This window comes from Oryctolagus cuniculus, chromosome 5, assembly GCF_964237555.1.
Source record: "Oryctolagus cuniculus chromosome 5, mOryCun1.1, whole genome shotgun sequence".
Lineage (NCBI taxonomy): Eukaryota > Metazoa > Chordata > Mammalia > Lagomorpha > Leporidae > Oryctolagus > Oryctolagus cuniculus.
In genome coordinates this window covers 135,809,137-135,834,919 of record NC_091436.1, presented here as the reverse complement: position 1 = coordinate 135,834,919, position 25,783 = coordinate 135,809,137, and the positions used below count along the sequence as shown (strand labels likewise).

General features: G+C 58.0%; 3 protein-coding genes and 1 long non-coding RNA gene across 8 annotated transcripts; 1 reads left to right on the top strand and 3 right to left on the bottom strand.

Annotated features, from left to right (window-relative positions):
- Nucleotides 1-733: 733 nt before the first annotated feature.
- On the bottom strand, nt 734-9,506 carry RGL2 (ral guanine nucleotide dissociation stimulator like 2). Of its 3 annotated transcripts, none has more exons than XM_002714446.4 (18): nt 9,206-9,506; nt 8,806-9,005; nt 7,491-7,574; nt 7,111-7,289; nt 6,929-6,979; nt 6,542-6,839; nt 6,026-6,277; nt 5,842-5,945; nt 5,650-5,734; nt 5,491-5,559; nt 5,245-5,319; nt 4,008-4,040; nt 3,769-3,890; nt 3,581-3,676; nt 3,387-3,498; nt 3,010-3,300; nt 1,528-1,642; nt 734-1,423 (listed from the first exon to the last, which is right to left on the bottom strand). In XM_002714446.4, the coding sequence occupies exons 2-18, from the start codon at nt 8,962-8,964 to the stop codon at nt 1,212-1,214; spliced, it is 2,337 nt and encodes a 778-aa protein (XP_002714492.1). In that variant the 5' UTR covers nt 8,965-9,005; nt 9,206-9,506; the 3' UTR covers nt 734-1,211. The 3 variants fall into 3 exon arrangements, with proteins under 3 accessions (XP_002714492.1, XP_008261002.1, XP_008261003.1); XM_008262780.3 differs by having other exon boundaries at nt 5,491-5,562; nt 9,206-9,477; XM_008262781.3 differs by having other exon boundaries at nt 5,491-5,562; nt 6,026-6,182; nt 6,732-6,839; nt 9,206-9,477.
- A 507-nt stretch (nt 9,507-10,013) lies between these two features.
- TAPBP (TAP binding protein) lies at nt 10,014-21,916 on the bottom strand. 2 transcript variants are annotated; one of them, XM_008262783.4, is made up of 8 exons: nt 21,777-21,916; nt 21,471-21,641; nt 20,998-21,258; nt 12,468-12,866; nt 11,763-12,104; nt 11,585-11,674; nt 11,460-11,497; nt 10,014-10,904 (listed from the first exon to the last, which is right to left on the bottom strand). In XM_008262783.4, the coding sequence occupies exons 1-8, from the start codon at nt 21,811-21,813 to the stop codon at nt 10,893-10,895; spliced, it is 1,350 nt and encodes a 449-aa protein (XP_008261005.1). In that variant the 5' UTR covers nt 21,814-21,916; the 3' UTR covers nt 10,014-10,892. The 2 variants fall into 2 exon arrangements, with proteins under 2 accessions (XP_008261005.1, XP_051710816.1); XM_051854856.2 differs by having other exon boundaries at nt 11,589-11,674.
- On the top strand, nt 21,226-22,251 carry LOC103349735 (uncharacterized). Its single transcript, XR_517879.3, has 2 exons — nt 21,226-21,364; nt 21,746-22,251. It is a non-coding gene; the product is annotated as an uncharacterized lncRNA (long non-coding RNA).
- ZBTB22 (zinc finger and BTB domain containing 22) lies at nt 22,212-25,760 on the bottom strand. 2 transcript variants are annotated; one of them, XM_008262782.4, is made up of 2 exons: nt 25,597-25,760; nt 22,212-24,728 (listed from the first exon to the last, which is right to left on the bottom strand). In XM_008262782.4, the coding sequence occupies exons 1-2, from the start codon at nt 25,746-25,748 to the stop codon at nt 22,739-22,741; spliced, it is 2,142 nt and encodes a 713-aa protein (XP_008261004.3). In that variant the 5' UTR covers nt 25,749-25,760; the 3' UTR covers nt 22,212-22,738. The 2 variants fall into 2 exon arrangements, with proteins under 2 accessions (XP_008261004.3, XP_002714511.1); XM_002714465.5 differs by lacking the exon at nt 25,597-25,760 and adding an exon at nt 25,372-25,485.
- Between the last annotated feature and the right edge of the window lie 23 nt (nt 25,761-25,783).

The following is a 25,783-nucleotide window of genomic DNA, read 5'->3' as shown; positions in this document are numbered from 1 at the left end:
AAGCATATTGTTGGGAGTGTCGTTTAAATTGAAGAACTCAGAATTCTCTGAGAACCCAGGATGAAATGTGACTCCTCCCCTTGCTGTGAATACAAGTGCTCCGTAGGGCTCATGGGAAAATGGAAATAAAAGGTTGGGTTACAGCAGGTGGGGGCTTTTGACTCTGCTTCTCAATAAAAATATTTCCATGCAAGACATTTTGAATCATGCATTTTCCATGTACTCTTTGAAGACCCATCACATGCATGACTCCAAAGCTTCTGTACCAAAATAACCATCTCTCTCGTGTTCCGTTTTTTCATGAACTTTTTGCAGTGCCCTCGTACATCCACCAGGAAGCCCAGAAATCCTAGTTCTCTGTAGCTTCTGCCTGCCTAGAATGTGTAGTTTAGACTGATTTAAAAATCCCAACACATAATGCTTTACATTGTTATGAGATTTCCAAGTTTTACGTCACCCACAAAGTGGTTCTTGCATTTCTTTGTCCTAAAATTGTTTCTTAATTTGCAGCCAGGGGAGTCCTTCATACAGATGGCTTTAATTTGGGGCTCCTGCCTCACATGGGTCATGACAAATGAGAAAATCTTCAGAGTAAATGAAGGAAAGAACACATTCTATGGAAACCATTTTCACTGAGACTTCACTCTGCTCATCATGGGGGTAGAAAACACTGCTGCCCTGTTCCCCAGCTTTATCCTTGGCCAAGGCGGATGCACTGCAAGACCACGGACAGTCCAGGTAGTGTTTTGGTTTATTAGTGTTGTCACAGTGACAGGAACCCCCAGCGTGGGAAATGACGCTCCCACTAGAACCCACCAGCCGTCCCCGTGTGCCCTGGGGCTCAGAGCCTCGGCCTTGCCCTTCCCTGCCCCATCTCTATCCTGCGTTTCTAGGCCTCCAGGCTTTTCCTTGGCCCGCTGCTGCTAGGATGTGGCCAGGAATCAGAAACCAGTGCCTTTCTCCACGACTAGTTACGTGGCACATTGACGAGAGGTAGGGAGCTGTGTACAGGTATCCAACTTGGTTGCAAGGTTGTCAGCTCCCACAGGACTGGATCTCTCAGTCTGGTAAGCCGGTGGCACTTCACCGCCCCAGGGTGGCTGGCCGCCGTTAGGAAGTTCTGTCCCGGTGTGACCCATCGGCCCCACCCAGGGCGCCTCCCACGTCTGCCATGAACACCATGACTTCTTCGAGCCAACGGGGCTTCCTCTTCAGAACAGGGCCCGTGCAATCTTCCTCCCTGTGGCTTTGATCCTGGGAAAGGAGCCACCTCCTCCCTCACTTGGGGGAGTTCCTGAGGCCGAGGGGCCGCTGGTGGAGCCCGGGGTAGCAGCAGAAGGCCTCCGCCGCTGGCGCAGCAGGAAGTCGTGCGATGCGCCATCCATAGCGTAGAAGACGTTAGCCGAGGGCGGGATGGTCAGCTCTGTCGGGTCACAGGGTGGGCGTCAAGCACAAGACGGGGCCCCTGACAACTCCACCGAGGGGCGCCACTCCTCCCACATCCACATCTCCCTCGTGGCCCCTCACCTCGCTCCCCTGGTAGCAGCTGGACCAGCTCGTACTCGGAAGCCACCGCGTGATCACGATTGTTTTTCTTAAGGACACGACTGATGACACTTGGAGCCTTGTCCTGGCTTGTCACCTGGTAGAACAGGGACCAAAAGAGCAGAAGAGTGGCCCTGATGACCACTGCTCCCCATCCTTCCAATCAGCCACTGCCCCAACCATAAACGGTTACCTTTGCCCAACACTTTAAAATGAACAGGGTGGGTCCCTGTACCCCATAAAGCCAGCCCATGTGGTGCCCAGTGCAAGAGGGCTGCTGGCACAGCAGTTAACACACTGCCACTCAGATACCCACATCCCATTATCCTCTAAGTCCCCGCCCCACTACAGGTTCCAGTTTCCTGCTAATGCACACCCTGGGAGGCAGCGGGTGACGCATGGCTCAAGTACTTGGGTCCCTGCCACCCCTTGGGACACTCAGACTGAGTTCTGGGCTCCTGGCTTCAGCCTGGCCCAGTACCAGTTGTTGAAGGCATCTGGGGAGTGAACCAGCAGATGGAAGAGCTCTGTCTATGCCTCTCTGCCTTTCAAATAAGTAAAAAAATTTTTTAAAAAAGGGAGAGGCTGCTTCCCAGTGAGGAGACTGCAGTTGGTTCTGAAAACCTGGTAATGGATTAAAACTAGAGGAGGGGCCAGTGCGGTGCAGCAGGTTAGGCTGCCACCTGCAACACTGCCATCCCACGTGGGCACCGGTTCAAGTCCCAGTTGCTCCACTTTTTTTTTTTTTTTTTTTTTTTAATATTTACTTTGGGGCCAGCGCTGTGGCGCAGCAGGTTAAAGCCCTAGCCTGGAGCACCAACATCCCATACGGGTGCAGGTTCAAGACCCATCTGCTCTACTTTCATCCAACTCCCTGCTAATGCACCTGGGAAAGCAGTAGATGGCCCAAGTCCGAGGGCCCCTGTGCCCACGTGGGAGAAGAAGCCCCTGGCTTCAGACTGGCTCAGCTCTGGCTGTTGGGGCCATTTGGGAAGTGAACCAGTGGATGGAAGACCTAGCTGTGTATCCACCTCTCTCTGTAACTTTCAAATAAATAATAATTTAAAAAATTATTCTTATTTATTTGAAAGGCAGACTTAGAGAGAGTGAGAAATACATATAGAGATCTTCCATCTGCTGGTTCGCTCTCCAAATGGCCGCAATGGCTGGGGTCAGGCCAGGCCAGGAAGCCGAGAAGCAAGAACTCCCAGGTCTCCCACATCTGGGAAACCAGATGGAGTTCCTGGCTTCTGGTTTCAGCTGGGCCCAGCCTCAGCTGTTGCACCCACTTGGGGAGGGACCCAGCGGGTGGAAGCCCTCTCCCTCTCCTTGTAGCTCTGCCTTTCAAATAAGTAACTCTTCAAAAATGAAGTAAAACTGGAATCATTTGGCTGCCCAGACCTAAGACAACATTTACGGTCCGACCAGGCACGCCCAAACCGCACCGCAGCCACGGCCGCTCACCAGGATGCTCTTGTAGACACTGCCATCTTCCCCCAGCTCCATCTGGACTCGGATGATTCGGCAGTCAGAGGCCCCTGGCCCAGATGCCCCTCCCCCACATCCAGGCCCCCTGGAGGCCCCTTCTGCACCCCCACTCAGTGGGGAGCCACAGGAGGCGGAGCGCCGGTGACCTCGAGAGGGCCTGGGGGAGGAGGCTGGGGGAGAGAGGTGAGTGGGGTCAGCGGGGCTGTGCAGGGACACGCTGCTTTCCAGGGCAGAGTCCAGAGAGGAGACGGATGGCCACTTCATGTGCTGGAGACAGACAGCGTGAGAGGCGGCATGAGGGCGGGCAGGGTCGGCAGGGAGCCTTCAGAGTCGGGGTCGGGAGCAGCGCGCACCTGGGCCAAGCGGGTCAGCAGAGGAGCAGGGGTTCCAGGCGCCTCCTCTCCCCCAACACTGGGCCGGTCCCAGGACACCATGGGGGTGGGGCCCCCGACAGAGCCCAGAACCCTGGAATGGCAGGAGATGGACAGGGTCAGAGGGAGGGCGGCGCGTTCCCAGGAAACCACCCCCTAGGCGCCCCCTGCCTCACTCTGTCCACTGTGAGATGACCAGCGTTGGCCGCAGCACTCTGGGGGCAGGAGAGTCACTGGTACCCGGCGGCTCCACCTCGCAGGACACGCGGTGACTGCAGAAGGGGTGATAGGCGGAGGTCAGGACAGGACAGCTTCCCCATGCCCAGCCAGGGCCCCGGAGTCCCAGCCTCACCCAGCCAGTCACCTCTGGGCCTCCGTCAGTGGCCGGAGCCCCTGTAGCCACTGCTGGATGTCAGGGTCGGGTCGGAGGTCATAGCCGCGACACTCGTTCTGGAGCCGCCGCAACTCAGACAGGACAGCGAACTCCTAGGAAGGAGTCCTCCAACTGCAGGGGCCGAAACCCAGGGACCCCTGACGTCCCCGTGCCCCCTTCCTGGGACAGCGACAGGGATGGCCGGCATCCAACTCGCACGCGCCTCTCACCTTCCTCCGCTTGTCAAAATTGATGTATCCATTCTGCAAGGATTAAAAATGGGGGTGGGGCGAATGGCCTGGCCCTGCCTTCCAGGCCACACAGCACATGCCTCCCACCCCCCCTGCCCGCCCCTCACGTCCACCCTGCCCTCAGCACTCCACTTGGCCCTTTACACCGAGTATCTTGGCGGGGGGTGGGAGGGCAATGTGGCGTAATAGGCTAAGCCTCCGCCTGCAGTCCTGGCATCCCAAATGGGTGTCAGTTCTAGTCCCAGCTGCTCCTCTTCCCATCCAGTTCCCTGCTTCTGGCCTGGGAAAGCAGTGGAAGATGGCCCAAGTCCTTGGGCCCCTGCACTCATATAGGAGACTAGGAAGAAGTTCCTGGCTCCTGGCTTTGGATCAGCTCCGCTCCAGTCATTGTGGCCATTTGGGGAGTAAAACAGTGGATAGAAGATTCTCTCTCTCTCTCTCCCTCTCTCTCTGTCTATTACTCTACTTCTCAAATAAATAAAATCTTTAAAAGAGAATTGAGTATCTTGGTTAGAAAACGTGCTTGCTGAGGCTGGCACTGTAGCACAGGTTAAGCTGCCACCTGCAGCACTGGCATCCCATATGGGTGCCAGTTCAAGGCCTAGGTGCTCCACTTCTGATCCATTTCCCTGCTAATGCGCCTGAGGAAGCAATGGAGGATGGCCCAAGTCCTTGGGCCCATGCACTTGCGTGGGAGACCAGCATGGAGTTCCAGGCTCCTGACTTCAGCCTGGCTCAGCCCCAGCCATTGCTGACATCTGGGGAGTGAACCAGCAGATGGAAGATCTCTCTCTCTGCCTTTTTTTGTAACCCTGCCTTCCAAATTAGTAGATACAAATTTCTAAAGGTGCCTGTTTTATGGATAAGAAAACTGGGGCTCAGAGGATGAGGAACTTTAACTATGCTGATGCTTCAGGCGCGCCCTCCCACTGAACCCATATGCACGCCCACTTACAGACCAGCCAGGCCCAGAGAGGTTAAGCGACTTGTCGGAGGGTCAGAGTGAGCACCCCACAATCTGGCTTTTTCAGCTGCTTAGGCTCTGCTTTTCTGGGGGGACGTCTGCCTGCCTCTGGGGCCCACTCATTACGTCGCTGTAACGTGAACCACACACACACACCCCATCACCTCCAGCATCACACACACACACACACACACACACACTCCACTCACCTCCAGCACCACACACACACAAACACACACACACCCCGCTCACCTCCAGCTCATCCTTGGAGGCTGCATCCAGCATCACCAGGTCCTTAAGGAAGGTGCCAAGGTATGGGACCACACCCTGAGGTCAAGGGTCAGGGTCAGAGGCTCCTGCCACATCCCACCTGCCCACTCTGCCTCCCCAGTGCCCCAGAGGACAGATTTCATTCTCCTGGCCCTGTCCCACCCTTCGGGCTGCAACCCCCATAACACGCTCCCTACTCCCTCGCAAGCACCCCTGCCAGTCACTCACCCCACCCCGGGAGCCAGACCTCGGGGGCTTCTTGGAGTGTGGCTCCAGAGGGGCCTGCAGCTTCCCCTCCTGCTGGTGACGGAACAAGGAGATGTGGAGGAGGGGCGGGGGCGGGGGCGGGGGGAGGGTGGCCAGGAACACTGGAAGGCAGAGCCTCACCTGTGCCAGGAGCTCCCTGCTCTGGGAATAATTATCTTCCTCGGAGAAAATCTGGCAGAGGTTGGAAAAGACTCTGAGGCTGTCCCTGGAGGAGGGGACATGGCGGCCGTAAGGGCAGGCCTGACGTGGCCACCCCTACTCCCCAGCCCTCGGAGGGGTCGCCACGCCCAGTGCAGCGCCTGGCTGCCCCACCTGGCTGCTTCCCCCCAGGCTGCCCGGAGCCGGTGGATGGGGCTGGACTGCAGGGCCGACACCACGGCATACACGGACGAGAAGTTCCGCAGCAGTCGGCACTCCTGCGGGGGTCCGAGAGGGAGGCCAAGGCTGTGGGACCCCTGTGCACACCCCCGCCCCCAACAAGGCAATCCCCTCTCACCTCTGCCACGCGAATCCACTTCTCCAGGAGCCGGGCCCTCTGCGGGGGTCGCAGTGGCCGTATGGTCACCTCCCCAGGCCCCTCTCCGGTTGAGGTGGCCCCCAGGACAGAGCTGACCACTGCCCCTGCCACCTTGTTGAACTGTGTGACAGTAGCTCTGACAGATGGGCAGAGATGGGAGTGTCCCGGCCGGTCTCTGTGGCCCCACAGGCCCCCCAAGCACTGAGAGGGGACCAGATTGAGGAACAGCTCCTGGAAGGCAGAGGTCAAAGATTAAAGTTCAAAGCCATATGAGGCCAGACTTCCAATATCAGGGATCTGAGGATCTCGGGTAGCCAGGGAACCAGAGCGGCCCGGGGTTTGAAGGGTAACAACCAAGGGGAAAGGGGAAAGGTCAAGTGGGATTTGAGGAGGCTGGGAGCTGGATCGGGAAGGGGTGGAGGCAAGGGAAGGGTGTGGAGCCGAGGAGAGGTTAGTAAAGGGCTGGGGGCATGGGGGCAAAGGTCAGGGTCTCACCGCATCTAGCAGGGTCAGCTGTTCGGCCAAGTGGTCAGCGAGGAACACCAGGACATCCGTGGGGTCAGCAGGGGGATCGCCGGGGAGGGCCAGGGGCTTAGGAAGGTCGGGGGCCTGGGGGTCCACCCGAGACCGGAGGTTTCGGATGAGGTCAGCGGTGCCCCCCCCAACACCCTCCCCTGCTGCATACCCTGTCCGGAGCAAGAAGCTCTCAAGGCGGTCAAGCTGACCCTTGACCTCAGAGCCAAAATCCTCAGGGTGAGAGGCCAGCCAGGTGGACAGGACAGAGATGGCTACCCTGGGAGAAGGGGAATCAGCCAAGGGTCAGAGGTCAGGCTGCAGCTGGTGCGGAGGGGACGGCGAGGCTAAGAATCCGGGGTCACTCACCCTGTTGTCCGCTCTAGTTCATCAGCAGGATGAGACTCAAGTGCTTCCAGTCTGCAGAGGGAAGGACATCTCTCCAACCACATCCCCCTGCCCGCCTCGCCCCGCCTCGCCCCGCTGTGGGATGCTGGGGGCTTCAGGAAATCCCGACACCGCCATGATCCTTGGTCCCTTAGGTCCCTCACCTGTCAGCCACGAGCCCTAGCAGGGCAGGCGTGGAGGTGAAGGCCCGGTGGGTGGCCAGGAGGGCGGACACGAAGGTCACATCAGCCCCTGACGTCTGAGGGTCCAGCAGGTGTCTGACCAAGGCCACCAGGGTGCCAGCTCGGAGCCGTCGGGAAGAACGCGGGGGAGGCAGGGGAGCCTGCAGGATGCAGAAGACCCATCACTGACTTCCGCCCTCAGTTCTGCCCCTGGGTCTCGGGGACAGTCCCAGATCTAGACGTTAAGCCAGTTCATGTTGCTGAGACCCAGAGAGGGGCCAAAGACCATCAGGACAGCAGATGTCCAACCTAGCACTCGGGCCAGAAAGTCAGCCAGAGCGGAGTCAGAGCCACCATCTCACCGAGGGGTCAAGAGGCCGGTACTGGCGGCTTGTGACGGTAAACGTGGCGCCATCCTCCTCCTCTTCCCACACAGACACGGGGGCCTGCAGCGGCGAGGAAGGGGAAGTCATAGAGTTCCACACACCACCGCCCACTGCCCAGCCCTCGCCCGGGCCCTCCGCCTCCCTCTGCACCCCTCACCTGTGGCGGCAGGGACCAGTACCAGCGGGTGCGGGGGGCCGGGGGGGCTGGCGACCCCAGGTCTCTCCCACTGGGGCCCAGACAGCCCCCCCCTAGCCGCCTCAGGGCCCGATGGAGTCGAGGGGATTGCAGTTGGGGAGCGGATGGAGTGCAGAAACTCTGATCCTGGAGACCCCCAAAGCCCCTTCCCCCCAGAGCTGAACCCCAACACAGCAGAGGAGCAGGGCGCAAAGGGCAGGAGAGGCAGAGCACCAGAGGCACAGAGAAGCTGAAAGCCCAGTCACCGGCAGAGCGGCCTCATGCCCCGCCCTCCCAACCAAGGACCCTCCTTCTCCCCCGCCCTCTTCTACCCTGGTTCCCCGGCTAGGGGGCCTCCACTATCTCAGTCCTGGGGACCCCAAAGGTAGCTGCTCCAATCCCAATACAGGAAGGAGAAGGGGAAGTGGGGATGATGGGGGGGGTGGATTCAAGAGTCACGTGGCCCCAGCCCCTCCCCCCTGCCAATCTCGAAAAACCAGCCCTGCCAGTCTCCCTGCCTTCACTCAGGTCTGGACCCGGGAGTCCAGGGCCCGAGGGCCCCAAAACCAACTTCCGGCCTCTCTTGAGGCCCCAAACCCTGCTCCTGGCCACCATCATTCGTCCCCAGGAAAAGCAGATGACCACCCCGTGTGTCCAGCCTCGGCCTAAGCACCAGGCAGCGGGAGGGGGAGGGACGCTGGGAAGGGGAGGGGTCAAGAAACCAGAGGGTTCCCTCCCCAATCCCAGAGTCAGAGAAGCTGGTTACTGTGGCAACAAACCCCTCCCCGCCAAACAAAACCCAGGAGGGCGACGGGGAGCGCGACCCCAGCGCCCAGAGAGGCGGGCACTCTCAGGTGTAGGCAGGGAAGGCCGGGGACCAGCCGGGACGGCCGGGCAGGACCAGGGCATGTTCCTGCGGACAGCTCCCGAGCCGCACTGACACAAACCACAGACGCCAGCACTCCCTGCGGCAGGGCGGCTGGCACACACCCAGGCCGAGGCGCGGAAGTCCCTGGAGCTGGGAGGGAGGGGAGAGGCAGGGCCCAGAGGCAGCGGGAGAAAGGCGGACAGTCTCGGCCACGTTCACGCCCCTGCCTCCCGCCGCCCGCGTCTCACCTCTTCTTCTTCCTCCTCCTCCTCTTGCGCCTGCCCCCCGCCCACGACCCGGCCACCTGGGTCCCCACCCGCTTCGGGGTCTCGGCTCCGGAAGCTGCTCAGCACGACTCCCCCGGGGGGGCTCGTGTCCAAAAGCAGCCGCAGGGGCCGCGGGAGCATGGCCGAGTGCAGGAGTCAGCGGGGTCGGGCCATGGGGGCGCCTGGAGAGAGACGGGGGAGGGGTGCGGGTGGCGGGGTCAGGCGGGCGCGAGCGTCCAGGCGCCCAGATGAGAGTCCTGCAGGAGGCCGGGGCAGGCGGGCGACGCGGGGGTTGGACACTGGGGGCCCTGGGTGCGCTCTGCAGAGGAGAGGCTCACAAGGACGGGGAGCGGGCAGGGTCACAGGGTGCTCTGGCTCTGACCTGCTCGGGAGGGGTGGGGGCAGCGTGGGTCCCAGGCCGCTGTTCCGGTCGTCCTCTGGCCCCCGACCGAGTCCCCTCCTCGGCTTCGCCGCACCACCCCCCTTGCACCCCTCCGTCCGCTCTCTGGCCCTCCCGCCCTTTCCGCTCCCCCCCGCGTCCGCCCGCTCCGAGAGCAGGAGCCAAAAGGGGAAGGAAGTGAGAACAGGAGCCAGGGCCGCGGACCAGGGCAGCGCTGGACGGCCCAGGGTCCGGGACCCGGGAGCGCGGGTCCCCGGCGCCAGTGTCCTCCCCGCCCCCACTCGGGGATTCCGGAGCCCACGTCGCCGCGCACTGAGTGGGACTAAAGATTCCAGTCTCTAGACCCCGGGGAGGACAGATGCAGAATTAAACAATGCCTTCTCCACAAGAGCGAGGCTAAATCTCCCGCGGCAAGCATTCTAGGCGGGGAAAGACCCCGGGCTCCTACCCCCGGGCCACACTCCCCATTGCAACCAAGCCTGGCAGCGGACCGAAATCCACTCCGGGTTTTCCGAAGAGCCCCCAGTTCCCGCCCTCTTGTGAGGAGGCGGGACAGGAAGCCGCCACTTCCGGTCCCAGGTTCGGGGCTCCGGGGTTTCCGGTGCTCGGGGCCCGGACCTCCGCTGGCGCGCGGCGTCGTCTCGCTCCCGCGGGGAGTCGGCTCCTTGGCGACCTGTGGCGAGCACTCAAACTGTTTCGCCTGGGTGGTGGATGCTCTGGGCCCCTTTGGGAGATCGGGGCCCGATGTGACTGGAAGGTTCATTGGGGCAGAATGAGATCCAGTTGGAAGTACCGGAAGACAACTTTATTGCCACACGATTAGACCCGACCCCCGCCCCTCAGAGTCCCTAAGCCGCGCGGTCGCCGCTCCCGTCCTCCAGCATCAGCAGCTTTTAGAGGAGCGCCCTCTGGTGGGCGTCGCCGGGCCGCTGCCTGCCCTGGAGAAGCCCCCAGCCCGGGAGGACGAGGAGGCTGACCCGGCCTGGAGCGCAGGGAGCGTGAGGGGTGACCAGCAGAGGGGGCAGAGCGCTGGGGCCCGAGCCCGGGCCCGGCGGGCGGCGTTGAGCTCACCGGGGGAAAGGAGAACCGTCCTGTGGAAGGGGCGCCGGGAGGAGGCTGGGGGCTCCCGCGCGAGGGGACACGTTGGCAGGAGCCAGAAGAATGGATCTGGCCCTAGAGCCCTGGTTCTTCAAGTGTGGTCTCTGTCCCCGAGGCCCCCGAGTCTAGTTCTGGGGGGGGGGGGGTATGTAGAATCAAGAGCGGATCGCGCCAACATCGTGTCCAGCATCATTTTCAGGGAGTGTGCGGTGGCGCTGCCCAGAAAGCCACCTGATGTGAAGCCACACCGTCCCCCTCACAGCAAATGGGACGTGTGCGTGTCATTTAAATACGGTAAATAGCTTTAAATACGGTAAATAGCGCTACTCGTCATGCACACAGCTCTCTGAGGTCCTTGATGATTTCTAAGAGGTCCTGAGACCAAAAACTGTGAGAACCATTGCCCTAGAGTTCGAAGATGAATGCCCTGTGATTTGTGTCTTTTAGAAAAGCCACTCAGTGGCGGGAAACGAGGGAGTAGGAGCAGATGGTGCGGTAATATTTTGCGGGGCCACTGCAGTAGCTCGGGCCAGAGATGATGGAGGCGTCCGCGTGGTGGTGGCGGGTGCCCTCACTGGGTTTTCTGGAAGAGAAGCAAGAAGGGGGTAAGGAATTGGGGGACTTAAGGAGGTAGGCTGAGGGGCCCATCCACAAACGTGAACCTCTGTGGGAGAAGCATGGGGCTTTGCTGACTGCCTGCCAGCCCGGCACTGAGTCTCCAAAGGCCCCACCCCCGTGTGGAGGGCAGCCAGTCCCCAAGGAGATGTGCTGACCATCTAGAATGAACACTTGTTTGTGAAGACTTAGAATGCAAACAAGACTGATTGTCTACATGTAAAATGGCAGTATGTGGATATATTACTTAAAGTGTCTTGTTCCATTAATTGTGCCTGTTTAACCACATTGTTTAAATTTACATATATAAATGTATACGTTCTATTCCTATTGGACAGCACAGCTTAAATAAACTCAATCCCCACAGCCAAGGACACAGCTGTAGCCTCAGCAGCGTGGTCACGGGGCCTGCAGGCAGTTAACCCAGCTCCGTGAATTCCTGGTCTGGGCCCCCTCTCCTGCGGTGACAGCTGGGGAGGAGGGTACAATGAGAGAAAGACAGGGGGAGGCTGAGTGCGGTTACCTTCTCCTCTGAACCCGGACGAGTGGACCGGCAGGCAGCTGTGGGGAAAGAATGAGAAGGAACGCTGTAGGAGTGCTCGCGGGGCAGGGTGGGGGGAATGCCCACCGCCTGAGAACCACACTCACCGACCCAGCCCAGCGCCTTGATGAGTCCGAGGAGGAAGAAAGCAGACAGGAAAAGGCCGACGCTGTCCTCCAGCGAGGGCCCCGAGAGACCTGGCACGCGGAAGGGGCTCGTGAGCTCCGAGTTGTCCCCGCCGCTGGCCCAGGCTCCCCAGAGCCCCCCACACACACACACACTCACCTGCCACCTCCAGGGTGACCTCGGCGCTGCGCCCCGAGGCAGGCAGGCTGGGGTGGAGGACGCGGCAGGCGTAGCGCGCCCCGTGCTGCTCGGCGCTGACCGGAGGCGGCCGCAGGTGCGCGGAGAGGCTGACGGAGCCGTCGGAATGGTGGCGCAGGGCGGAGAGCCAGCTCTGCCCCCCGACCTTCCGCGAGCCGCCCTCGGCGCCGCCCCGGAGCTCCCACTCCACCTCCAGGTCCTCGGAAGGGTAGAAGTGGGACACGAGGCAGAGCAACTCCGGGGGTGCCTCCCCGGGGGCAGCCCACACGACGGGAGCGGGCTTCAGGGACACCGTGGGGGGCTCTGGGCAGAGTAGGAACGGAGCATGAGAGAGTGGACCCACAACGTTCTCCCTCTGAGGTCCTGGGTTTTCCCGCCTCCCCTAGCTGCCTCCATACGGGGCTCTAGCCAGGTTTTCTCTTCTGCCATGGGGACCCCCGCTATCTCCCCATTGGTGCTTCACGGGAATCCCGTTTAACCCTCCCCCCAATTTTCAGGGACCCTCACTTCACCTTCCTGCCTTTGTCCCGTAGCTCCTCAGGTGGCCACCGATCGTCCACCGGCTTCCCTTGCCTGACTACTTCTTCAGCATCCCCATCCCTCCCAGGGTACCCCCTAACCCCAGGTCCCACCCTCTACCCTTGGCGACTTTCATCCCCAACTCACTGTGCACAGCAAGCTCCAGGGTGACCTGCCCTTGAAGGTATGGCAGGTGTACGGTGGCCAGGTAGGTGCCCTCCTGAAAGGGCCGCACTGCAGGCAGCCAGAAGGTCCCATTTCCGGTCCATGGGCCTGAGGGCTCATCATCGTCCCAAGCAGCGAATGCCACCGCCCCCTCCTGGGCAGCTGGCATCTGCCCATTCAGCCCAGGAGTTGCAGCCAGGAGCAGGTGCCCCTTACCCAGGTGCTGGCGTCGCCACTCGAGTCCAAAGGGAGGAGGGCCTGGGGCCAGCGAGGTAGCAGCTGCAGGGGTTGGGGGCATGTAGGCGAAGCTCAAGTCCAGCATGGCGTCTCGTCCCAGACGGACTCGAGGGGCAGGGGTGTGGGTGAGGACGGTCAGTACCGCTGGGAAGGACAGGAGGGGGGTGGGCATGAGGGAGAGAAGGAGAGGGAGAGAAGTGGAGTTAGAGGGAGCCCTGAATTCCAGTTTTCCCACCCCTGAGGACAACTTTTCTGATACTCATCTCTGCCAGGCCTCCCTACAGGTCTCCTTTGCCCTGGGACTGGGTGGGAGCCGGTGTGGCTGAGGGTGAGACCTTTCTAGTGTAAGGGTGCCCAGGGATGGTGAGCGGGTGCAGGCCTGGAAGCCGGCTCTGAAGACACGGCCCACTCAGGTTCTGGGGCCAGTGACATCTGAGGGCATTTCTGACACCATCTGTACCAACCCAGTCTTCAGGCACCACCCGTGAAAAGCCAGGGCTTCCCCGGTTCCCGATGAAGCTACGGCTGTCGACCCTTCTGCTACTGTATAGAACATTTACTGACTCCAGAAGTCTGGCTTTTGCACAGACACCTTTGTCTCCTGAAGCAGTGTAGCGCAATGGTTAAGGGCCTGGAGCCTCGCTGTCTTCGTTCAAAACAACTCTAGGGGCCAGCACTGCAGCACAGCAAGTTGAGCTACTGCTTGCGACACCCAACACCGACACTCCAGACTTGTTCAAGTGCCAGCTGCTCCACTGCCAATCCAGCTCTCTCACTTTCTCACCTGGGAAGGCAGCGGATGATGAGCCAAGTACTTGGGCCCCTGCACCCACGTGGGAGAGTTCCAGGCTCCTGAGTTTGGCCTGGCCCAACCCTGGCTGTTGTGGCCATCCGAAGAGTAAACAAGCAGATGGAAGCGCTCACTCTCTCTCTCTCTTTTAAATAAATAAATCAACAACAACAACAAAACAAACTCAGCAGCTTAATTGTATAGTCTTGGGTCCCTTTTCCATGGCTCAGCTTAATCTCTAAAATAGTTATGATAAGAATATTAGTTACCTCCTGGGGTCCTTGTGAGGAGTAGATCACTTAACTTCTCTTGCTACCCGAATCCAGTAACTTCCTGCTTTGGGATTCAATCCATGGCAGGTGCTTACCACAGAGCCTGAAATGCACTACGTCTGCTGCTCGTTTTGCTCACACTTAACTGTCTGCCAGGCACACTTCATGGGCTCCAACACATCACATCTCTCCAACACGCCCACGCTGCCCCTACGCCCACCTTTCCTGGCTGTGAAGAATGCACCATCAGCCCCCAGACACGAAGGGCAAACACTTGGAGGCACTCAGACCTCCTCTCATTTGCTCATTCAATAAGTATTTATTAAGCACCACGGATGTTCAGGATATAATCATGTAGAAGTAGAGAACAGTGAGCAAGACAGAAGTCCCTGGCCTCGGGTTCCCAGAAATCACACATTGTGTGCTGTCTCCACCAGACCCTAACAGATCTCACATCCGGTACTCACTCAGGTTCTCATCAACATATTTTTGGAAAATGACAACAGCTTCCTCTTTTGTCTGCCTTATCCTCAGTCTCTCTCCCCTTCAACTCCTCCTTCACGTGGAAGTCAAACGTGTGGCTACAAGTCCGATCAGGTCCCTGGCCTGTTTAAAACCAAGCTACCTGGGAAGTCAGCAGCTAACGACACAGTTCAATTTCTAGCCCTGATTTTTACAAACTGTGTGTCCTTGGATAAGTTACCTAACTGCTCTGTGCCTCAGATTTCTTCATCTGCAATCTGGGGATAGCATTAATACCCATGTCTGACGATTATGAAGCAGAATAAAAGAGACTGTGCAGAGAACTGCTTAGAACAGGGTCTGGTATCTAGAATATGCTTGATGATGTTAGCTCTTGCTGTTCTCATTACCATCATGGGCTTGCTAGGTATCTTGGGAAAATCTCTTGACCTATATTCTGCTTACTAGTTCAATGATCTGATCCTTGCCTACTTTTTTTCTTTTAAAGATTTTTATTTATTTAAAAAGTTACAGAGAGAGAGAGAGAGAGAGAGATCTTCCATCTGCTGGTTCACTCTTCAGATGGCCACAACAGCTGAGGCTGGGCAGGCCAAAACCAGGAGTCAGGAGCTTCATCTATGTCTCCCTTGTGAGTACAGGGGCCCAAGCACTTGGGCCATCATCTGCTGCTTTCCCAGGTGAATTAGCAGGAAGCTGGGTTGGAAGCAGAGCAGCCAGGACTTGAACCCATGCCCACATGGGCTGCTGGCAACACAACAAGCAGTGGCTTCACCAACTGTGCCAAAACACCAGCCCCCTCACCTACCTTTTATAAGAATCAAAAGAATAGGCTTTTTAGAATAATGTTTCTCCTCCCCCAAAATACACCCAACTTCTGACATTCACTGTCATCTGCAGAATAAAGCCTCACTTTTTTTTAAAGATTTTATTTATTTATTTATTTGAGAGGTAGAATTACAGACAGTGAGAGGGAGAGACAGAGAGAAAGGTCTTCCTTCTGTTGGTTCACTCCCCAAATGGCCACAACGGCCGGAGCTGTGCCGATCTGAGGCCAGGAGCCAGGTGCTTTTTCCCGGTCTCCTATGTGGGTGCAGAGACCCAAGGACTTGGACCATCTTCTACTGCTTTCCCAGGCCACAGCAGAGAGCTGGATCAGAAGTGGAGCAGCCAGGACTAGAACCAGCGCCCATATGGGATGCTGGCGCTGCAGGTGGAAGATTAACCTACTGCGCCATGGCACTGGCCCCTCTCACTTTCAACATATTTGAAAATCCAGCCCCTAATCATCTCTTCATATTTCCCCTATGCCCTAAGAACCAGCCACATAGAGTCCCTCTCTTGTACCCCAAAGAAACTTGAATCATGGGCTGGCGTTGTGGCTTAGCTTTCAAAGAAACAAGCAACTTGAATCCCTGAGCACCGCTCTGCCTAGGTCATACAATTCCATCCATTTCCCACGTCTTTCCAGTTTTCTTATTTTTTTTATTTTTTATTTTTTTTTTATTTTTGACAGGCAGAGTGGACAGTGAGAGAGAGAGACAGAGAGAGAAAGGTCTTCCTTTGCCGTTGGTTCACCCTCCAATGGCCGCCGCTGCAGCCGGCGCACTGCGCTGATCCGATGGCAGGAGCCAGGATCCAGGTGCTTTTCCTGGTCTCCCATGGGGTGCAGGGCCCAAGCACCTGGGCCATCCTCCACTGCACTCCCTGGCCATAGCAGAGAGCTGGCCTGGAAGAGGGGCAACCGGGACAGAATCCGGCGCCCCAACCGGGACTAGAACCCAGTGTGCCGGCGCCGCAAGGTGGAGGATTAGCCTATTGAGCCACGGCGCCGGGTCTTTCCAGTTTTCTAACATCCACATATTCCATGTCCTTCAAGCTCAGTGCCACTGCTGTTCCCTCCTACAAGTGACGAGGTTCTATACATAGAAGTCATTTTTTTCTCGTTATTTTTTAATCCCAGCTGCTGAGGCCTATAAAGTTTTCTCAGGGCCGGCTGTGGCATCATGGGTAAATCTGCCTGGGACATCAGCATCCCATGTGGGCACCAGTTCAAGTCTCAGCTACTTCACTTCCGATCCAGCTCTCTGCCAACCCGCCTTCAAAAGCAGTGGAGGATGGCCCAAGTGCTTGGGCCGCTGCCCCCATGTGGGAGACCTGGAAGAAGCTCCTGGCTCCTGGCTTCAGATCGGCAGCTCTGGCCATTGTGACCATTTGGGGAGTGAACCAGCAGATGTAAGATCTCTCTGTCTGTCTGTCTGTCTGTCTCTCTCTCTCTCTCTCTCTCTCTCTGAAACTCTCTGCCTTTCAAACAAATAAATAAATCTTTTAAAAAAGTTTTCTCAACTTCATCAGATTGTCTTAGTTCAGTAGAGAAAAGAAAGAAGGTCTGAAATTTCAATTAGTTTCTCAAAATCCAAAAACCTATTGAACTGGTGGAAAAGATCCACAGGAAGATGTTTAAAGTTTAACCCCTAAGCTAACAGGGTTATTGGAAGCAATTTTAGCCCTGCCTCCCACAAATTATCCTCAGGGATGCTTACTGAGAATTTATGAGTAAAATAATAGGATGCCTGGGATGTGCTTTAAAATGATTTTTGAAAAAAACATGGAGGAGAGGTAGGATAAGTGAAGATTTTGGTAAAATGTAATAGCTACACAAGCGGGCAGGGTAAACACAGAGGGCTCCATTATCCTATCCCTACTTTTGTAAATTTGAGATTTTGATAGCAATGTTTTCGAATGGTGAAAACTAAACAGCATGCACACAAAGTATGTTGAGAAAGGAGATTTGTCAACAAACACGCTAAGCTACTTAGTAAGGAAGAATGTATTGGGGCCAGCACTGTGGCTTGGCAGGTAAAGCCTCTGCCTACAGTGCCGGCATCTCATATGGGCACCGGTTCGTGTCCCAGCTGTTCCTCTTCTGATCCAGCTCCCTGCTTCCGGCCTGAGAATGTAGTGGAAGATAGCACAAGTGCTTGGGCCCCTGCACCCAGGTGGGAGACCTGGAAGAAGTTCCTGGTTCCTGGCTTGGGCCTGGCCCAGCCTGGGATTGTGGCCATCTGGGGGAGTGAACCAGCAGATGGAAGATTACTCACTCTCTCTCTCTCTTCCTGTCTTTCAAATAAAGAAAGAAATTTTTAAAAATGTATAAATGTATATTAGCAAGATTATCAATGATCTCAGCATTGGAGAAATGTCACACAAAACAACAGCATCCATTTCCTGAAATCCCTTATCAAGCAGAAAATCTTGAAAAGACAGAACACAGGTCCTTGGTTTTGGCCTGCTTTGTGAGCTGCGGACCATCCTCCTGCCTGGTGAACCATCAGGGACCCCACCTGCACTTCCTGCATTGGCATGAGCTGGTCTGCCCCTCACGCTGCCCAGACGCCCTTTAGAGCAGGTGTACATCTACCTGATCATCTCTTCAACCCTTGAAAGTACCCCAGGACTGGCTGGCGCTGCGGCTCACTAGGCTAATCCTCCGCCTTGCGGCGCCGGCACACTGGGTTCTAGTCCCGGTTGGGGCGCCGGATTCTGTCCCGGTTGCCCCTCTTCCAGGCCAGCTCTCTGCTGTGGCCCGGGAGTGCAGTGGAGGATGGCCCAAGTCCTTGGGCCCTGCACCCCATGGGAGACCAGGAAAAGCACCTGGCTCCTGGCTCCTGCCATCGGATCAGTGTGGTGCGCCGGCCACGGCGGCCATTGGAGGGTGAACCAACGGCAAAGGAAGACCTTTCTCTCTGTCTCTCTCACTGTCCACTCTGCCTGTCCAAAAAAGGAAAGAAAGAAAGTACTCCAGGGCTTGTGAAACAATTGCTTGGGTTCTGAGGTTTAACTGAGGTTCATTAATAGTCAAAGCTTTGCCAGGGGAAAGAAATAAAAGTTAAGGAGCATGCTTACTATGAAAGAGGGTTTTGTTTTTTAACTTAACTTACAGTTTACTTATTGTTTTTAACATTATATTTTCATTTTCTTGACCAGATGGCCTAGATAGTCCAATGCTACCTTTTGAAATGGCATCATTGTCTCCTTCAGCATAATTGAGTGATACTTTGAGATTGGTTTCAGGAAAGCCTGTCATCACTGATCAGCCCTAAATGAAAAACAGTTTAACCTGCTCGTTAAAAGGGAGATTTAATTTGATTCCAATGAAGTGTGGCAGTGATTATCGGAATCCAGTGTGTTGAAGAAAGGCATATTGTTTGTATTTTGGAACCAGAAAGGAAAAGCCACTTAAGATAGTTTGAAGTAGGGGCCAGCACTGTGGCATAGCGGGTAAAGCCGACACCTCCAGTGCCGGCATCCCATATGGGCGCCGGTTCTAGTCCTGGCTGCTCTTCTTCCAATCCAGCTCTCTGCTGTGGCCTGGGAAAGCAGTAGAAGATGGCCCAAGTCCTTGGGCCCCTGCACCCGCATGGGAGACCCAGAAGAAGCTCCTGGCTCTTTGCTTTAGATTGGCGCAGCTCCAGACATTGCGGCCAATTGGGGAGAGAACCAGCAGATGGAAGACCTCTCTCTCTTCCTCCCCTTCTATCTCTGTGTAACTCTGAGTTTCAAATAAATAAATAATTTCTTTTTAAAAAAAGCTAGTATGAAGTAATTGAATTTCTGTCAATTGCCAAATCATTTAAATTTCTATATTCCCAAGCCCCAGAATAGATAATGACCGCCAGAATTCCAATTTTAATTGGAAGGCTAAATAAGTAAAATATTAAATTTCTTAATGATCATATTTTCACAGTTTTAGAAAAAGGAAAATCTTGTACATTTATTAAGGACATGTTCCTGTATAACAAAAATATTGATTTTGCTGAATGTTTTAAGTTGAAGTCACTTCATGGATGTCATACACACGAAGTGCATTTGGATAAGGTAGAAGGAATTGTCTTTTAAAAAAAGTTTAGGGGCCAGAAGATCTCTTCTGTCTTTTTGCCTCTGCAAAATAAAGATTTATTAAAAATCGAAAGATCTATTTTATTTATTTGAAAGACAGAGTTACAGAGAAAAGTAGAGAGAGAGAGAGAGGTCTTCCATCACTGGTTCACTCCACAATGGCCGCAACGGCCAGAGCCACACCAATCTGAAGCCAGGAGCCTCCTCCAGGTCTCCCACGTAAGTGCAGGGGCCCAAGGACGAGGGCCATCTTCTACTGCTTTCCCAGGCCACAGCAGAGAGCCAGACTGGAAGAGGAGCAGCTGGGACTAGAACCAGTGCCCATATGGGATGCTGGCGCTTCAGGCCAGGGCTTTAACCTACTGCACCACAGCGCTGGCCCCAATAAATAAATTTTCTTTAAAAAAATAAATAAAAATAAAACGTTTAAGTACCAAAAGGTTAGTTAATAAGTTAGTAAGTGTTGGCTTTTCTAATTTGTACTGTCACATCCTTACACTTTCTATTTTCAGTACATCTGTTTCTCAAGTAAACTTAGCTATTTTCCACACCTGTTTTCTTTCTGATGCGGAATTCAGGTTAATTAATATTTTGCTGCATCTGATAATGTATTATACGTTTGAAGCCTAGTGACTTCATTTGGACCTTCTTGTGATTTCATATGCTGTATTCTTCAAGCATAACATTCTGGTGAGTTTTATAAAACTGAAAAATAAATAGTGCTCCAGGCCACCCAACAGAGTCTGGTAATTGGCCTGGAGAGAGTATACCCACTGGTGTGGGTATTCTTTAGCTTTCAGGAAGATTCTTATTTGCAGCCTGGACTGCGAATTACTGAGCCCCAGTTTATTCTTGGTGCTAATACATGTTTATTGACTCAGTGAATAAATTAACACACTGCCTCCCCTGAGAGTCACAACAACAGGAAGGCAGCTGGGAAGTAGCATCCACATTTCACAGTTGGAAGCGCCTTCGCCCCCCACCTCCGGGAAGCCCGCAGCCCTCCGACACACCCCTCCCCAGTGCCGCCCCGCCTCAGGAGGCGCTGGGGCTAAGAGCGCAGCCCTGGGCAGAACTGGGGGCTCGGGCTGGGGGCCGTCCGTTCCCCGGGTCCTGCGGGTGACCCGCAGAGAGGAGAGCACGGCGGAAGCGGGGTGCAGGGGCTCGGCTGTGATCCACCTGTCTACGGGCTGGGCTGTTAACTAAAACGAGATTGAGGGAGGCCAGGCCGCTACCCTGGCCCCGACTACGGAGCGGGAACGCTCCCCGGCAGCCCAGGCAGAAACCAGCCCCCGACTCCGCACCCCGGCCGAGCCCCGCGACAGGCTCGCCCCAGGGCCCCGGGGGCACCCGAACCGCCTGGGCCTGCGCACTGAGCGGGCTCCGCCGTTCTCGCCGCGGCCCCACGGCCCGCTAGCGCCCTCTTTCGGGCGAGCCGAGCCACCGCAGGCCCGTGCGCCTGAGGGAGGCGGCCGCCGCGCGCGGGGTGGGCACGGGCGAGGCTCGGAGGCTGGATTTTGAAACAGGTGAACTGCCAAAGGCGAGGGTGCTTGGCAAGGCACAGCTCGGGGAGAAGCGAAGACAGAAGTTCCGCTCCCGAGCCCCTCCCTGCCCCATCACCTCGCAGGGCTGAGGCCCCGGGGCGGAAGCCCCGCCCCGCCGCGGTTCCCGCCCTCTTCTGCTGGGTGGCAGGCGCGGTAGAGGTAGAGTAGCTCAGGCCGACCCACTCCGCTTTACAAAAGCGGAAACTGAACCTGGTCCGCACTGCGAGTCGCCGGCCGATCGGGACCCGCAGCCGTCACCCGCCCATCTCCACCTCCCTCCACCCCGCTACCTGTTGCCATGGTGATGAGAGCCGGCTCCGGCTGAGGCTCCGGCTGAGGTCGCAGGAGGCTGGAGAGGCTGAGGACCGGGCTGGACACGCTGACCATCAGCCAAGCCCCGTCCAGGGCCCGCGGGCAGTCCTGCTCCGGGGTCAGGCGGCTGGCCCACTTGGCGGAGGCCGGGAGCGGGACGAAGCGGGTCATCTCGCAGTGGGGCGCAGGGGCGTCTCGGGGATACCGCCTGAAGGCGCCTTGCAGGGCGCCCGCGGGATCTGCGAGAGCCCAGGAGGGGAGTTGCAGTTGTAGGCGCACGGCGGGGAAAGGGGCTGGAAGGGCAGCGTTCGGGGAATTTCAAATGCACGGACTACCGGTAGTGAGGTGAGGCTGGGCCAGCTTCAGTCACCGAGGGGGAAACTGAGGTTATCCAAAGGGCAGGGGCTTCAGGTGGGGCGGCAGAGGGGAGGGCGAGTCCCAGAAGACTCACCGTGCACGCTGAGGTAGAGCTCAGGGTCGAGGTCCGGCCGGGGCGGCGGTCCCCCGGGTCCCTGGCGCAGCAGCAGTGCCGCGGGCCTCTTGTTCAGGCCGCCCCCGCGCGCGTCCTCCACGAACCAGCACTCGATCACCGCGGGTCCAGCCGAGACGCGGGTCACCAGGCCTGGGGGAGAGCGGCGCGAGTGAGGGGGGCGGCCGGGACGTCGGGTGACCCACCCTTCACCCTGGCGCGGGATGCAACCGCCTCCCTCCATTTCCATCTCGCAGCTCCGGGCGAGGAGTCGCGGGGGTCGCTCACCCAAAGCCACGGCGACGAGCAGGGACAGGGGCTTCATGGCGCTGCGCTCTCCTCAGTCTTCTCAGCCCCGAAGCCTCTTGTTCCAGTTCCCTCTTTCACTTTCACTTTCCTCCGAAAGCCAGCAGAACCGGACGGAGGAAATCCCCGCTCGGTTAGGTGAGGGCGCGTGCGTGGGCAGCGGGTGCCTCCCGCACTGGCCACGTAGGGACCGAGGAGCATCCTCCCCAGTTCAGGTGGGCACCTCGGCCCTGCCGCGCCCTCCTGGACCACCCAGCAGCGCCAAGTTGGAACCCTCCCGGAACCTAGGCTCCCTCTCAGAGAACCTCCCCGCACCTGCCCGCCCCTCCCCTCCCGTTCCCCCAGAACCATTATCCTAGCTTTCCTCTACCTCTGCTGGGTAACCAGCAAACACATAGGGGCGGTCCGGAAGCCAAGTGAAATGACCAATAAATATTTTAATTATTGTTTAAAAAAATTAAAACCTTGTACTCCTAAGACTCACTCCCTCGCCCTCCACCCACACCCCATGAGAACGGAGTTGGGGATCCCCACGGGCTGAGACAGGACAGAAATGAGGGATGCTTCCTGCCACAGAAGGTAGGTTCTAGGACAAGGGTGGGGGTCAAAGGCCTGGTCTCCACGACGACACAAACACAGACTTCAGGCACAGACTACAATCACCTGACCCTTAACCCTTGACTCCAGGATGCCGAACCCCTGCCCTCCCCTCCCCACCACAATGTGCGCCTTGCTCTGCGGAGCTGGGGCTTGGGTGTACCCATCAGAGGGGAAGGAAGGGCTTAGCTCCAGGGATACCTTGGGAGGCACCGTGGTTCCCCCTCCAGCATATGTACAAGTCCGTAGAGATACAAGGAAGACAGTAAGGGTGGTGGGAAACCACCCAGGGGCCATGGCGGCGCTCCTGTTCTCTCTTCTGAAGCTACTCCAAGGAGCCTGCCCCTTCAGTTTGCTGCTCCACCCCCACTGAAGCCCATCTCCACCTTGGGGACACTGGCGGGGGACCAGCCGCGTTGGCTGGACGGGGGTGTGGCCCCACCCGCCTCATCGCCGCTGCCCCCACCAGCTCCAGGGGACTCTCTTTTGGGCGGCAGGGCTGGTGCGGTGGGCCCCCCTGGTCCTGGTCCGGGTCCAGGTCCGGGTCCGGCCCCACCCCCACCCATGCGGTGCCGGCGCTCACAGTGTCCCCGGTGGCGCATGAAGCTGTCTCGCCACATGAACTTCTTGGCGCAGACACCGCACTCGTAGGGCTTGAGGCCTGTGTGGGTCTTCATGTGCTCGGTCAGGTGGTGTTTCATCTTGAACTTTTTGTTGCACACAGGGCAGTCAAAGGGCCGCAGGTTGAGGTGCATGTTCACGTGCCGGTCCCGCATGCTCTTGTGGGAGAAAGCTTTTCCACAGTGGCACAGAAAGATCTTGTTTCCGTCCCCACTGCCAGTCCCCCCGGGGGTGCTGGCCACGCCCAGGCTCCCCGCGGAGGACGTGCCCCCCAGCGTTGTCGGCCCGTGTTCCCCTTGGCTTCCTGGTGGCTGGCCTGGAGCCTGAGAGGAGGAGGAGGAGGAGGACGAAGATGACGGGAAAACCAGGATCTGGTTGCCCTGCATGTCCAAGGGAAGGAGGGCTCTTGGGGGGTGGGAGGGGACGTAGGAGGAGGGGGTCGGCCCCCCTGAGTCGTCAAGCCCGGCCCCAGGACCCCCACCCTCATAGGGGCCAAAGTCATTGGAGGACTCACAGAAGTTGACCTGCTCCTCCCCCTTGTCCGGTGGCTCCGTCAGAGTCCGGACATCGCTTATGCTGAGGGTGGCCTCAGGCCCTCCCCCTGATGGGACCCCAGAGCTAGCCCCCAGCTCCTCATCTTCATCATCCTCACAGGTCAACACCAGATCTTCCTCCTCCTCCTCCTCTAGGTCTGGGTCTTGGGGAACAAGGGGTGCTGGTGCTGGGCAGATCCCACCCCGCTTCACATAGACCCAGTGTTTCTGCGGCACGATGCTGGGAGGGGTGTAAGCGGGTCGCCGGAGCCCAGCCCCAGGGACCACCGCACCCCTCCCATCTCCGCCATCATCACACAGCTCGTCTGCCTCCAACAGCAGCTTCCCAGAGCTGGCTCCCCCACTGCCAACCACGGGGGCTGGGAATACAGGGCCGCCTCCTCGCCGCTCCCCATTGCCCACGGCAGAAGCCGTGAATGCCTCTTGGGAGGAAGACGAGAAATCAGCGGACTCCCGGGGGCTGAAGTAGTTGCTGCTGCTGGGAGACTGATTTTCACTGGCCCGGCTGGAGGCATGGGAGCGCCCGGAGCCCACGGAGGTGGGGGCCAAGGTGCCTCCGCTCCCTGATGGGGCGCCGGCACCAGGGACAGTGACAGAGGTGGCTGCAGCAGTAGTGACGGTGGTGGTGCTGGCAGAGGCCCGGCCTTCTCGGAGGAGTTCAGTGCACTTGTCCACAATGTGCCACATCTGGAGCACGGAGCCCACCGTGAGGAAGTTGACAATGTCAGCAGCAGCCATGCTGAGGCGGCCAGTGTACGCGGAGGCCAAGACAGTCTCAAAGGCGCCGGGGTCCATGACACTGGGTAGTGAGATGGAGGTCATGCCCTTGAGTAGGACCTGGTCATGGAAGTAAGGGGAGGAGGCGGCCAGGACAGCCCGATGAGCCCGGAACTCCCGGCCCTGCACTCGGATGGACACGTCACAGAGCTGGCCCTGCAGCCGCTGCTGATTGAGGGACTCCAGGAGGGCACTGGTCACCTCGGGGAAGGACACATGTACCACCGCGGCTGCAGGCAGGGGCAGCGGGGGTGGAGCCAGCGACAGAGGCAGGGGGAGTGCGGCCCCGCTGGGGGAGAGAGGAGATGGCTCCATGTTGTGGTGGGAGGGGATACCCCCCCCAGCCACAGGAACAAAGGAAGGAGAAGGGCGGCCGGGGGGGTCTCTGGGGAGAAAAAAGAGAGAAGAGCGCTAAGACCTTAAAACGACACAGCCCTTCACCGTTTAGAAACATGTTCACACTGGTCACCTGAGTAACTCCCCACAACTCAGGCAGATATGCCTCTCAACCCATTTGGTGGATGAGGAAACTGAGCCTCCGAATGATTAAGAGATCGTTCAAGGTCACACAGCCAGCAAGTGCCACTGCCAGCAAATGCAGGTGTCCTGACTCCGAATTCAGGGCCCTTTCCTGGGAGGTTAGGGAAATACGGTGCTCCTAGGGAGTGGGGTGCCTTCTCTTGGAACTAGACCCTGTAACCCTGGGAGCCTGACTTCCCAAAATCCACCTTTTGGGTGTCTGGTGCTTTCCTTTTCGACAGAAGGCACGTCTGCCTCCCCACAGAACACCACCTCCATCTCCCCTTGCCCCCCAGTTCCCGAGGCCACGCCCCTTCCGCCCCAGCTCACCTATAACCACGCCCCCTTTGAACCTGCCTTGCGCTCCGCCCCCCTTGATCCCTTCGACCCCGCCCCTTGTCTACCCCCGCCCCCGCCGGACCCCGCCCCCGCCTGCTCCGCCCCAAGCGCTACCTCGGCCTCCTCTCCCACCCGGAAGGCGCCCCCCAACCCCGCGCGTCCCCGCTTACCGGGCCGCGCGCCCCCGGGCCCCCCCCGCCCCTCACTCGGCGGCCAGAGCTGCAGCCTGGGCCCCTCCCGCCGCCATCTTGCGCCGACTCCCTCCGCCCTCCGCCTCCGCTCCGCCTCCCGTCCCTCCGACTTTAAAGGCACAGACAAGCACCCCGCCCGTGCCGCTGGGCAATACTCGGCCGACTCGGCTGCTTTTCCTTTAAAGAGCCGTGGCCTCATCCCACCTTAAAGGTGTCAGGCCCCCTCCTCCGCCGGAGACTCGGAACTTGTTTCGGCCGAAGTCTTCCTTCCCCTTTAATTTTACCAGCCTGCCTTTTCCCATTGGCGACGAGTCCTGGCCGCCGCTCCCCAGGCCCCGCCTCCGAGCCGTGTCCATTAGCAGGTCTGCGAGATCCGAGAGTCCTCTTCCCA